General features: G+C 39.1%; 1 protein-coding gene across 2 annotated transcripts in view; it reads right to left on the reverse strand.

Annotated features, from left to right (window-relative positions):
- The window catches only part of LOC135734667 (putative uncharacterized protein MYH16), an 85,816-nt gene that overhangs the window by 56,116 nt on the left and 15,327 nt on the right, over window positions 1–14,373 (reverse strand). The window contains exon 1 of one of the 2 annotated variants that reach the window (XM_065253548.2): window positions 558–880. The exons of the other annotated variant lie outside the window; for it this stretch is intronic. Within the exon in view, the coding sequence (XP_065109620.1) occupies window positions 558–695 (138 nt within the window). The 5' untranslated portion in view covers window positions 696–880. Of the gene's footprint in view, window positions 1–557; window positions 881–14,373 lie in introns of those variants that run through there. 2 annotated transcript variants of the gene reach the window in all.

Genomic DNA, 14,373 nt, shown 5'->3' on the forward strand with positions numbered 1-14,373 from the left:
ACGCAAATTTCATCATCAGATTAGCATGTGCGTACTGTGTCAAACGTATGTGTACGCTACAAGTCAAATAAACCGTGCTTTGCAAGGATGTGTGTTTGACATACACTCCTATACATATAAATAATGAACAATACTGCAGCTTTATTCTGATCTCATTAGAAAACCCAAGTAACCATAGCATCATCGGGGTCATGTATGCACAGACAAGCATCATTCACATTTACAATTTGAGTTAATTCTGTATGTCAAGTGATATAAAAATTACTCACTTCACCTTTTACAACAAAAGTGTACAGTATTATATTCAAATGAATGGTACCAATTTCAGTACAAAGGAGCATCCAAAAGGGTATAGAGACCATTGCACAATTTACATATGTCATATGTTCTTTTGGCACACACATTTAAAGCAAGTAACTAGGTGCATATTTATTTGTATCTGTGTTGCCTGGGAAACAAAACAAATTTTTTACTGCATTGCTGGCAAAAAAATCTCAACCAGCTGAGCTACACAAACTGAGAGAAACATCTGAAGATCAAGCAAACAAACACTCTACCTGATGGAGGGGAAGGGGTGTTGTAAAGCTATCCCAATCCAGTTCTTCATGTTCAGTTTCTGAATGTCGCTCATAGATCCCCACTGTGTCATCGGATAGTAAATGCCTTACAGATTTAACATGACAAAAACGATCCATCTCTTAACACCAGCTGAGAAACAATGTTAACTTCAGCACAGCAAAACACCTGTGAATGTGATGGCCTCTCCTCCCTCGCTCTCTACTGCTCTTTCTCTCTCTCTTAACACTGTTCAGCAAACAGATGGCCACCTTCTGTATTCAACCTCCAGTTGTTTAATGTACACAACATTGGTACCTGCTGACAGAAGTTGCTCTCGTATGGACTGTGTGAGAAAATGATTGCCTAATGTCCAAAGTGCAGAATAACTTTTGTTCTTCTTTCTACTGTCAGCAACAAAAGTGCTCATATTATTAACATTCGAAAAAAATCTTGACTGTACAAGAAGCGACATAGCCTCATGCATTTATTTAAAAAAGAATTCATGCCCACAGTCTGGAAAATGTTTGTGTGTGTCAGAAGAACAATGCTATTATTGTAATCAATGTAAAAATCTGTTTGCTATTCATTTTCTACACAAATCACCAGACAAAACATTCTGTGGTTAGACATCAACCATTTACATCTACAACAGGTGAACCCAGAAGTACTGGCAGGCAGATTATATCTTAACAGGTGTGGCTAAATCGATGGGGGTTCGCATGGTATACTTACTCTGTTAGAGGTTATTTAGTGGATTTAATACACATTTTCATACCAAACAAGTGATGTATGGCTGGCTTAACACCCACTATATGCTTTGGCTGAGATTCAACCAGACATTTGGACAAAATAATGGAGGTCTTTTACTCTGTTGTCAACAGTCGAGTGGATTCTTCATGATACTGAATGGTAGGATCCCACACATACAGTGCAGTGGGGCAGACAGTGACCGCCTAACAGAAGTGACCTTTTACTTCAACTTACAAAACAGTTCCCATACACATTGGGTCAGAAATTACTTTGAATTTTGAAAAATCAAAGCTATCAAAAAGGCCTCCAAATTTAAGAAATGTACTTAAAAATGTTCTTCCCCTATTGTCATTTAAAATATGAATTAACCCAACACCTGGGTTAAACTAACCTAGACCATGTCCATTTCACTTAACTACAGGTTGAAACAACCCAGCATTTTGGGTTGAAACAACCCAGCATTGGTTAATTTATTTATTTATTTTGTATACAGAATATTTTACTCAACCACACTCTAAAAAATATTGGGTTGTTTTTAACCCCACTGCTGGGTTGTTTCAACATGGTTGATTAACAATAACCCAGCAGTTGGGTTAAAACAACCCATTATTTGGGTCATTTTAACCCAGAAATGTGTTCTGTTCTATAGTAACCCAGCCCTGGGTCAAATATTTTTTAGAGTGCATTGTAACCATTTGCTGCTAGTATGAATGCAGCTTTGCTTCATGTGCAACTTTGTTCTTTTTTTTTATAAATGTTTCTTTATTTGTTTTTTTTTGCTGATCCGAAAAGTTATCCGATCCGTGCCTCAAAAACCGTAATGTGATCTGAACCGTGAGTTTTGTGATTCATCACACCCCTATTTATCAACATTTCTTTGTGTTCTTCAGAAAAAAGAAATTCATACAGGTTTCAACATGAGAATGAGAAAATTATGACAGAATTTTAATTTTTTGGTGAAGCACCCCTTGAAGTACTATTTCACATGTGCAAAAGACCTGATTTTAATAACAGGGTAGATGCAGGAATTATAGAGATGAATTTACTACATTTTACAAGCTTTTTTCCACCCCCACAATATTTTTTACTACCAATACGACATAAAGCAGCAGCCCATTTTTTGGGGGTGTGGGAGGGGTATGCAAAGCACCACTTACTATAAGGTATAAGTGTCACACCCATTATACATATTAGGCACACTTATGTTTAATTGTGATCATTAAGTATTGTCTATGTCATTTATTTTTTTTTTTGTAGTGTTGAGTTGAGTTTCAGTTGTCTTTATCTTAACCCTAGCCCTTGCGTTATCCTAACCATAGCCCTTAGCTCAGGGGTGCAAACTCTTCAGGGGTAAAAAGGTGAAAAAGACAGTTTATATATCAATTACAGTTTTAGCATTTTAATTTTTAAATCAAATTTGAAGCTGTTAACATTAGTTAATGCACCTCAAACTAACATCAATAACTGTAATGACATAAACAAGAATTACATGCTTATATACAATATATTGTAAACTTTTTGTTCATAATGCATTTACTAATGTGATCAAATACAACCTTTTTGTAAAGTGTAACAGAAATTTTAATGTCATATTATTCAATAGACATAAACAAATCATTCAGGATTTGTTCCTTTTACAGTAATAGCTCTAATACAGTATGAGTATGAACCATGAACGAGCAACTCGAATCAAACTCGTGTACAATTCGACGTATAAGTCTTACTAAAAGGTAAAAAGGTAAATCATTGAGAGATTTTCTCTCAATGCTGTTTGATTAACACAAATGCCAGACAGGAGCAAAATTATGTAACTTCCCCAAAGTCCGGATCTAATATACTGTTACACATGCGTTTTCTCTTTTAGCTGTTTACTTTCTCTTAAAACCTAAATTGTCGTGTTTATGATTATACTTGCAAAAGTATATTTTGACGCATGTGTGTATTTAAGGCTAATACAGCGGCAAAATACTCACAAGCTCTATGAGAAGCAGATACTCAGCTTGCACAATCCTCTCACACAGAAACAGCGTGCGCATATACAGTATAGCACTGTTCTTTGTATTTCAACGGCTTAAAATCACTTAATTTAAAACTGCGGTGCTTAAATACGTGTAAACCGTCTTTTGTGACGACGTGCACAGCAACGTGACGTGGGCGGGTAACCTTGAATGAGATACTAAAGGGGATCACACACCGGCCGCGCCGCTCAGGGTTAGGGCTGCACGATTCGGAGAAAAAATCTAATTGCGATTTTTCTGATAAAAATTGCGATTCGCGATTTAAAGTGCGATTCATTAGTATATAATAAAAGAGCTACATCCAGGCTTGTTGTGGTGGTTTTAATAGCACCAAAGAAAGATGCTGTGCTACTGTTTATTTAAAACCTCTTAAACATTGTACCAAGTTGTCTGCAGGACTTTGCTCTTCTGCAGACAAACTTTTTTTTTATCTAAGAACATTAAAATACAATTTAACAAAAATTTATTGAAAGTTTTATTTAAAATAACATATAGGCCAATGTATTTTGGCTGTCACTACAACAATGCTTCTGACAAGCAAATGTTTAGTTTTTTCTTTTAATCATAAGACTATACTCATCTTGTTTTACTTTTCAGGCATCTGTAATAAATGTAAATATATTAGTTATTAGAATCTATGATTTAACATAAGCAAAAAATACAAATAAAACACTGCACAGTCCTCACTGTACGATTTTAAATGTGGAGCTGCAGAAGCTTGTTCAGTTAAGATTAAGGAGTGATTTTAATTTTTGGTGTGTAATAAACATTTCTGACACAGAAAGCACCAGGTTACTGTCTGTCACTTTAAGACACAAGACAGCTTTAAAACTGCTCTGCTTCAATATACTGATAAACATCCAGCTGTTTATGTTCACTTAGACAAGAAAGAAAACTTAAGTTTAGTGATCACGCGTGTGCTGACTGCTCTCTGTGTGCGCGCTTCATGAACCCTCGTGCCTGTAAATATTCAAAGTGGTGCAGATGTGCGGGTGCAAGAAAGTATAATGTACCTCTTTCGTCTGTTGTGTTCCGGGCTTTAATGAAACCTGCTTATAGTCTGATGAGTTGTTGTCATTGTTTGCGATGCATGACGAGAAACGGACGTATATACCTTTCTTTAAGTCCAACATTACACAAAAGGGAAATGTTTTCGCGCATTTCTGTCCTTTCATTTGCCGGTTAATGAGTTATAATGAGTTTTTAAAATGACTGAATCCAAAACCTGCCAACTTCATGACATTCCGCGTTGTGCAGTTAATTCCATTAGTATGCATTTCGCGATTCTGTTGGTGTTTTCCGCATCGCGGAAATCATATGGCCGTACACTTTGTTGAGGAGTTGAACTGCTGCTCGCTCATGTTTTCCTAATGGTGTTATCTGACGTGTAGTCAGCACCTCAGTGTTAATGCACTCTATTGGTTTAAACTGCATCAAGCGTAAAATGCGCATGAAGCGAACTGTCAAAAACTGCGTACTAGATGATTGTTATATTTGATAGTTTTGAATCGAAAAATCGCAGCTCTTGCGATTCGAAAATCGCATCCATTCACATCGCGATTTCGGTTCAAAAACGATTAATCGTGCAGCCCTACTCAGGGTAGCATCGCGCCTAGCAGAACTCGGAGGTATTGTAAACCGGAAGTGCACATTAAATAGCGCGAGCTTCGTCAGATAGCGTCTACTTCAAAATGCAAAATATACGTTAGCAGCCAATGTTAATCCTTTATGATTTAGGACAAATATGATGTTATTTAATGTTAAACTATGTGAGTGGCGCTGTGTGGCACGACAGGGATTTGAACAACTTCCTGAGTCACAGCTGGGCGGCGCGGACAGGCGCCACCTGCCGGTGCCGGTGTGCGTATACTCATAGAAAACAATGGGCCCTATTTTAACGATCTAAGCGCATTGTCTAAAGCGCACAGCGCAACATGTAAATGGGTGTGTCCGAATCCACTTTTGCTAATTTAACGACGGGAAAAATGGTTTTGTGCGCCGAGCGCATGGTCGAAAAGGGTTGGTCCTATTGTAATGGGAGTATTTTGGGCGTAACGTGCAGTAAACCAATGAGAGTCTCAGCTCTCATCCCCTTTAAAAGCAAGTTGCGCTGGCGCTATGTCTAATCCCTATTTAGATGACGGACTTTGTAAACTGAAAAACTAAGCGGAGGAAGATCCCCAGTTTAAGATTAATGTTAAATAATTGTGTTGTTTTTCACTTGTATTGAAATTGTTATTTTTTTATTAAAACCTTTAAAACCCGTTTTCTTTTAGTCATGGAAGTAAAAAAGCAGGCTTGTAATTGCTTTAAATGTATGGCTATCCAATATCATCAAAAAATAATTTACAAGCATGTAAGATAAGGTTTGTACTCTAAAAATACTTTATTTGTAACAAACAGGAGATAAAGAATTTACAAACGACTCTCCTCACGTTTCAGCACTTTGGACAGCGGTTTTTTTAGCAAAGAGTTTTTTTAAGCATTACTTAAAAATGTTTCTCATCTCACCATATCCACAGGTTCAGAGTCATCATATACAATAAATCCGTGAGGTAGCATAAAAAAAACATTTAAAAACAGACGCATTTGTTCAAAGCAAAGCATTTATTTACTTACCAGGCTACAGGTGAAGCAACTCTTTGCGCCTTCTAACGTCTCATAATTAGTCCTCATTTATGTCCAAGAGATTCAATAATAATCTTTTACATTCAATCCTTTAATCTTTCATATTTAAAAGCATTTTTGTGCTGCTGCGCATTCATGTACTTTGTGATAAGCAAACCCGCGTTGTCCTCCCGTTTATAGGCGCATACTAATGCGCTCTTTAAATAACATAAAACACATTGCGCCATTGACTTTAGACCAGGTTTTTGTTGGTCAATGGCGTAGTCTATTTTAGTTGCCTCAAAATAGCAACGCGCCAACCATGCTTCTGAACACACCTCATTTTCAGACCAGTTCGAACGCCCATGGGCGCAAAAGGGTGCGCAAATGCATTTGCTATTTAAACAACGCGGCGCTAAACGTGAAAATTAGGGTGGAAACTAGCGAAAGACACTTGCGTCGCGCATTGCGCTGCATTGCGCCGGGTGTAAGATAGAGCCCAATGTGTTCAGTTGATTTAGAACAGCGTGGCGCTGAGCGGCGCAGCCGGTGTGCGATCCTCTTAAGAGTTAAGTGTGTGCGCTCAATCTGCACAGACTTAAACTTTCAACTCTGACTCACTCAGGTCCTGTTAGCACCGTATATATTTTTTAACTATGCTAGATAGGGGTGGAACGGTACATGTATTCGTTTCGAACCGAATCGGTACGGGGGTCACGGTTCGGTGCATGAATTTAAACGGAGAATACACGGTACAAAAATAAAAAAACTTGCGTGCAAAATAATTAATGTAATGAGGAACTACTGTTAGATACACAGGTTCTTTATGGACACCTAATCTGTAGCCCCGCTTTAGCTCTGAAGCTCTGATTGGCGCCGATGCAGTCAAGCTCCGCCTATGTATGCGCTCTATCAGAGCCCGTCTGCATTCTCTGGCACTCTGCAGTTTTTTGTCAGGTTGACGGTCTAATGAGATAGCAGCGACAGCGAGTATGGCAAATGGTGGTGAGGATCCGCCGGCCTCTTTAAGATCGCAAGTTTGGCAAAACTTCAGTTTTCAAGTCAGTTACAGTAGTACAGGCGAGAGAGTGGTGGAAAAGACGAGGACTGTGTGTCGGCGTTTTCAGCAGTTGTTAGGTATGTGAGTGGAAGTTTAGGGCTTGACATTAAGGCTTGTCCGCTTGTCCGGGACAAGTGGATTTTTTGTAGGACAAGTGTAAGAGAAAATTAGTTGTCCGACTGGACAAGTTAAATTTAAAACAATGTTACTTAACGTTATGTGCCGTTAACGAGAGAGCAGGATGCGCAGCACAAACACCGAGCGGAATATTGAACAGAGAGCGCGGCGCGCCAACACACACACACGTTTACATGTTAACTGTTTATTGTTATTAAACAAGCTGCGCGCGCATGAAACCTGATCAACGAACACGGAGGGGCGGGAGTCGCGGGACGGAGAGGAGAGTGATGTTTCTTCAGGCTCCGGCGTGAATATAAATGACAGACACTTCAACCGCGTTTTCATCACTGCGTTTTCTCTTCTAAAGTTCGGTAAAAACACATAATGGGCTTAAAATCTTGTTTAAGAATCTGTTTTATAATGAGAATATAAAATGCTAGGATTAAGATTGATTTTATATATTACAGATAATCTGGATACATTTACCCTAATAAGTTTTTTAAAACATGGTAATGTTTTAATGTTTTGCTTTAGTGTTTTAATGTCAGACAATCATTGAAATGTGGGAAAAATAAAGAGAAAGGCAGCAGATACATCATCCTTCTTCAGAAAGAGTAGCAAGAAGCAGCCAAACAAATCTTAGTAAAATACATTAAAGTAGCCTTCAAAATTCACATGCTTTTCTGGTCTCTATAGTTTTTTCAGCAATGGGAGATATAAATTCTGGGTCTTGGCTTCTAATCATCCGACTACCTGCCCGCTAGATCCCATACCCACCCATCTCCTCCAGGCCATCTCTCCGTCTGTTATCCCTGCTCTCACTCACATTATCAATTCATCCCTTTCCACTGGCACCTTCCCTGTAGCATTTAAAGAGGCCCGGATAACCCCGTTGCTGAAGAAACCCACTCTCAATCCTGCTATGCTAGAGAACTACAGACCCGTTTCTCTTCTTCCCTTCATTTCCAAGACTCTTGAATGCATTGTGTTCAACCAGCTCTCCACTTTCTTCACACAAAATAACCTCCTGGATAGCAATCAGTCTGGATTCAAAAGTGGTCACTCCACTGAGACTGCGCTGCTCTCAGTCATTGAGGCCCTAAGGCAGGCAAGGGCAGCCTCCAAATCATCTGTGCTGATCTTACTGGATCTATCTGCAGCTTTTGACACGGTCAATCACCGCATCCTCCTGTTGACTCTCATGTCTATGGGTGTCACTGACACAGCGCTTCTATGGTTCAAGTCGTACCTCTCAGATAGGTCATTTCGGGTATCCTGGAGAGGTGACGTCTCCGAACCCCAACGTCTAGATACCGGGGTCCCTCAAGGCTCTGTGCTTGGACCGCTGCTCTTTTCGATGTACATGACATCCCTGGGCTCTGTCATTCGGAAACATGGCTTTTCCTACCACTGCTATGCAGACGACACTCAACTCCACTTGTCGTTCCACCCTGATGATCCTACGGTTTCTGCCCGCATCTCGGCATGCCTGAGGGACATCTCACTCTGGATGAAGGATCACCATCTCCAGCTTAACCTTGCGAAGACAGAACTGCTTGTCATATCATCTGAACCAAAGATTCAGCACAACTTTTCCATTCAGCTAGGTTCCTCGACCATCACGCCTTCCAAGACGGCCAAAAACCTGGGAGTGGTCATTGATGATCGGCTTAGCTTCACGGAGCATGTTGCCAGCACCGCTCGCTCTTGTAGATTCATCCTCTACAATATTAGGAAAATTAGACCTTTCCTAGATGAGCATGCTACGCAGGTCCTGGTCCAAGCTCTTGTCCTGTCCAGGCTGGACTACTGCAATGCGCTACTGGCAGGACTTCCAGCCTGCACGACCAAACCCTTACAGATGATTCAGAACGCAGCGGCAAGAGTGGTCTTCAATGAGCCAAAGAGGGCGCACGTCACTCCTCTCTTTGTCAAGTTACACTGGCTTCCTATAGCAGCCCGCATCAAATTTAAGGCTCTGCTCCTGGCCTTTAAAACTACCACTGGGTCAGCACCCCCTTACCTTCGCTTGCTTATAGAGCCTTATGTACCCTCTCGATCACTGCGCTCTGCCACCGAGCGACGACTTGTGGTACCATCTCAAAAAGGGAAGAAAACACTAACGCCTACCTTCTCAGGAACTGTCCCACAACTGTGGAATGATCTGCCGGTCGTGACACGATCAGCTGACACTGTAGCTGTCTTTAAGACTCGGCTAAAAACCCATCTCTTCCACCATTACCTAACTTCCTAATTACAGATTTACTATCTTTATTTAGTTACCCTTCTCTTCATCTCTTTCTCTATCTACCTTCCTCTTTATCAAAAAAAAAAAAAAAAAACTACTAACATACCCTTGGCTATGTATATTGTGTTGGACTTGATGAGACTATTTCCAGTGCACTTATGTATTGCTGTTCTTATGTTGCCATAATTGCTTCTATTGTTTACCTCACTTGTAAGTCGCTTTGGACAAAAGCGTCTGCTAAATGACTAAATGTAAATGTAAATGTAAATCTAATCAGGGCTCACCATGAGACACGCGCATTTCAGTCAGCTCACACGCCACACCTTGTATTTCTCACGCTGAGAAGTAGGAGATAAATTGTCCTGCTAATATACAATTAATGGACGAAGCGCAGGCATACACAGGGCAGTTCTGTCGAGTTCAGCTGCTTTCAGTTTTTTAAGTGTTCTCAACTTTACGCAGCGGCGTCAGAGTACCGCGAGAAATCTTGCGGAGAAGGCTGATTTCAAATCGCTCTCGCGTTACTCTGACGTCATCCACTTGTCGTTTCTTGCAGCGCCTCATGAAGTCGTACACACCTATTAATCCCACAAGCCTAAATTTTTTGGTGTTCTTTAGTTCATTAATATGAAATAAATGTGTTAAAATGTAATTTAAAAATGTATTTAGGTAACTTGTTATACATTTGAAACCCATCTTTGTATGAATGATGAGTACAAGTTTATACATTTTTTTTATACAAGATAGTGGTCCCTATTTTAACGATCTGAAACGCAAGTGCGAAGCGCAACGCGCAAGTGAGTTTGTGGGCGGATCTTGGGCGCTGTTGCTATTTTCCCGGCGTGAGAAATAACTCTTGCGCCGGGCGCAAATCAATAAGGGGTTGGTCTGAAGTAGGTTCATTATTCATAGGTGTGGTTTGGGCGTAATGTCAAATAAACCAATCAGAACGCTAGCCAACATTCCCTTTAAACGCAAGGGCGCAAGTTCCATGGCGGGTTGCTATTATTATGACGGATTTACCAGGCGCACGCCAGGAGCGGTTCACAGCCGAGGAGACCGACGTCCTTGTACGGGGGAATCCCACGCTTGCCAGCATAAATCTGGCACGCCGTGTAACGGGAGGTGGATCTGCCTCAGGACTTGACGCCAGCAGAGGACATCGCTGCGTCCACCCTCACCGCTGAAAGGGTTTGGGGGCTTTGAAATCGGACCCAAGAAACGCAAGCAAGGTCCAACCCCAAAGTACTCTTACAAATCAAGTTCATATACATTAAGGTTTCTTATGAAAACATTTTAATTATTATTTACATAAAATAAACGTAATACAGCCACACAACAAAGTTATGAAAATATTTTAATCGTTATTTGCATGAGAATAAATAAAAACTATCACCACAATGCTCACCACATATGATTCCCCTTATCTCGTGTATTAATATTTTTAAGTGTAACAATTTATGATTTGCAAAAATAACTGTTGCATCTGTGTAGATTAGATAAGCAAAGTGTATGCGCGTTGTGCACGCTATACATTATGGTCAAGCATGCGCCCTTAAAATAGCATAATGAACAACGCGCAACGCGCCACTGACTTTAAACTTTTTTTTTCTGGTCAGTGGCACAATTGTTTTTTGAAACTGCAAAATAGCATCAGGGATGGTTTGCGCCGGAACACGCCTCTTTTTTTGCGCTGAACCACCCAGGGAGTGCAAGTTCATTCCCTAGTTTGCCGACGTGCTTCTGTGACGGGAAAAACCCGCTGTGCGCCGGGGCAAAATACGAATGATACATGCGTCACGGACAAAGTCAATTGCGCTGGGTGCAAGATAGAGCCCAGTATGTTAAATGCATTTCAGTTCATATTCATGACATCTCACAATAACACAGATAAGGACACCTATGTTTCTTATCTTAAGTACTAAAAAAAATGCCTTCTTTTTGTTTTCCTTTTCCCTCCATTGTACCGAAAATTGAACCAACCCGTGACGTCCGAACCGAGGTACGAACCGAACCGTGACTTCTGTGTACTGTTCCACCCCTAATGCTAGATGAAGTTAAAACATGGAGACACAAATATTAGGCAATTTTTTTTATTACCAAGTCAAATTGCATTAGTTACCTTTTACTACCTTTCAAGGGCCTTAATTTTGGTAGATGCTTTAACTACCTTTTACTACTGCGCAGACACCCTGAATAAGTGTTAGCATTGCAAATGTGAAAGGAAAAATATGTTTGTATGTTTGAAATATGTATGGCTGCAGATAAAAGATAAATGTACAATTTCCTTTTAATACAGAGAGGTTTACTAGGGTCCTCAGGATGTTATTCAAAATCAAAGTTGCCATGTTTAAGACTACATGAATCCCTTAAGTAAAACAAGCTCTGACTCAACCTTTAGCACATTTAAAACAAAGATCTGACATAAAGCAGAATTTGTCCCACCATTCTGCTGCTTTTATACTACCAACTAAATGTTTCTGGAAAAGGGTTACAATTTATATCAATATCAATAACTAGAAAGCAAACAAAATGTTCTTATATTTTCCTTAACAAACCTTCATATTAAATATTCTGCTATTCATTTTAAATAGATCAACGAAATGAAAAACAGGTCAAGTTTATAAAAAGAGAAACAGGTGAGAGTGAAAGATTGTCATCAACTTGAGGTGAAATATTACACTGCCAGATCTGATATTGATCTGCAGTCAGTTTTTGTCAAATGGAAATAGCTGATGGTATAAAGCTTCCACTTGTTTGGCAATGAGAACAAACAGTCAATGAAATGAAGAATTATGGCATAGTGGAAATTCCAATGGAAAAAAATCTGTTCATAGTTCATCCAAGAAATGAAAATTCTGTCATCATCCATTCACCTTCATCCATTCATCTTGTGCTAAGCTGTATCACAGAGAAATGCCTGTGCTCATATAGGCACCTTAAATATGATGTTAAAAACATTGGCTTGGGAAATATGAAGTGTAGCTTTAAGTAATGTAAAATAATTATATGACCTGATTATTATCTTTCTAACCTAGCAACCAATAGTTCTGCCCTGGCAGCTGAAGACAGATGAAATATGGCTGTGTAAAATCTAGATCTGGTATAATTATAGCATAGAAAGAGATTTCCAAAGGAACTTGATAGAGCCGAGGATAAAATAAAAGAGGACTGCCGAAAGGGGTTAATTTTCCAAGTGCTAGAATTGTACAAGATTTGCCAAAGTAACTTCACACTGGGTCATTTGCATGATTCAAACACCTGACATAAGATATTTCTGTTTTATATTTTTCCAACTGGTTTCCAGTTAAGCATTATTCCTGCACATGAAGGAGAACAGAGTGCCTTCTGACCAACTATCCAAAAAACGTTCACTAAGGACACTGAACTTTTAAAGGGAGAAAAATGTTATGCCTTATCACCCAGATTGACTCTATATATTTATATCTATATAAATATATTTAAATACAATAAAATATCCCCAATATTACATTGCCATCTTCTTCTTCCTTTATTTCTTTACGCCATTTCAGCATCTACGGCTATATTCATGGCGGAAACCAGTAAATCCATACACAAGTTTTATTCAGACAAGTTGATCCATACACAGATTGGGGGAGGGACATTTTGGCATCTCCAATTTGCCTAACTTGCATGTTTTTGGTATGTGGGAGGAAACCGGAGTACCCGGAGTAAACCCACGCTGACACAGAGAAAACATGTAAACTCCACACAGAAAGGCACATTGCCATCTTAAATGCGTACATGTATTTAAAATGAATACTTTTACATTTGCAAATACTATATATGTTAATAAGATAACTGATCTGATGCTCCCTACTGTGATAAAGATGAACATTGATAACATAAATAAATTACATTTATATGAAGTTTAAGTCTTTACAGACAGACACAAAAATGTTGACTGGAAGGGAAATGTTTACGTTACATTACAGTTTTATGTTGAATGCTTTTTGGTTTGAGAAATGTTCCATAGGTGTTGATTATTTTTCAGTAAACCGAACACCTAACCTTTCAAATATATATAAGAATTGACTCCGGTCCTTTGAAATATTTGAAAATAAGGCACACCCGCGGTGTAACAGCATGACTTGGATGTGCATTATTTTCAAATAATTTAACGGCACACGATCAATTATTCCTTAAAGAGCCCTGGACTGGAGCATATGCTAAGAAACCAAAAATAATAAGCTATCTTGGCCTAGCTGTGCTGTGGCATTTTTGCTAACATAATAATGACACCACAATCCCTGCATCACAGCTACTGATGTGGTGCTCACTTGCCAACATAGCATCACGTGGGTTGGGTTAGGGTGCCAGTGGGGTCACATATGCCTGCCTTTGTCAAGCACCTTATTTGTGTTTCTGTGTTTTAATCACAATAAAATATAGGCAGATTACACAGTAAAATTTTTGTACAGACAGAGCTCAGTCAAAATTGTAAAAGAGTCAAAGAGAGTATCATTTTACAAAAGGAGGCTGATCTTGCACATTTGCTGAATAACTCAGCTTATGAAAGCATATTATTATGAATGGTAAACTGTCTTCCAACAGAGTAATAAAATACTACCTTCATGTAAAACAACAGGAGAAAAACTTATAAGTGTGGTCCAAAATCTGAGCCTTATTCATAATCAGACAAAATATTTTGTTACAGTATATTGACCATGTTAAACCATCATAAAAAATGAGGGATTTGCTTGATCCCAGTACACAAGATGCTTTTTGGAAAAATCCAAAATCATGCTGGAATATCACTGATCATCAGATTTTTCTTGTGGAGCCCACACAAGGTGAAATGCATGCAGTTAAGGCAAAATGGGATTAGTTCAACTTTAACTTAAAATTGTTATGAAAAATCACGTTATGTGTGTGAAACCTATTCTGTGTTAAAATTTTGACATGCAGCTTTAAAGAAAAGTATGTAAACTGTACTTCAATATACATTAACTAAATCACATCAATACCAAGTCAAAACCATAAATGAACTT

This window comes from Paramisgurnus dabryanus, chromosome 1 (assembly GCF_030506205.2).
Source record: "Paramisgurnus dabryanus chromosome 1, PD_genome_1.1, whole genome shotgun sequence".
NCBI classification, from domain to species: Eukaryota; Metazoa; Chordata; class Actinopteri; order Cypriniformes; family Cobitidae; genus Paramisgurnus; species Paramisgurnus dabryanus.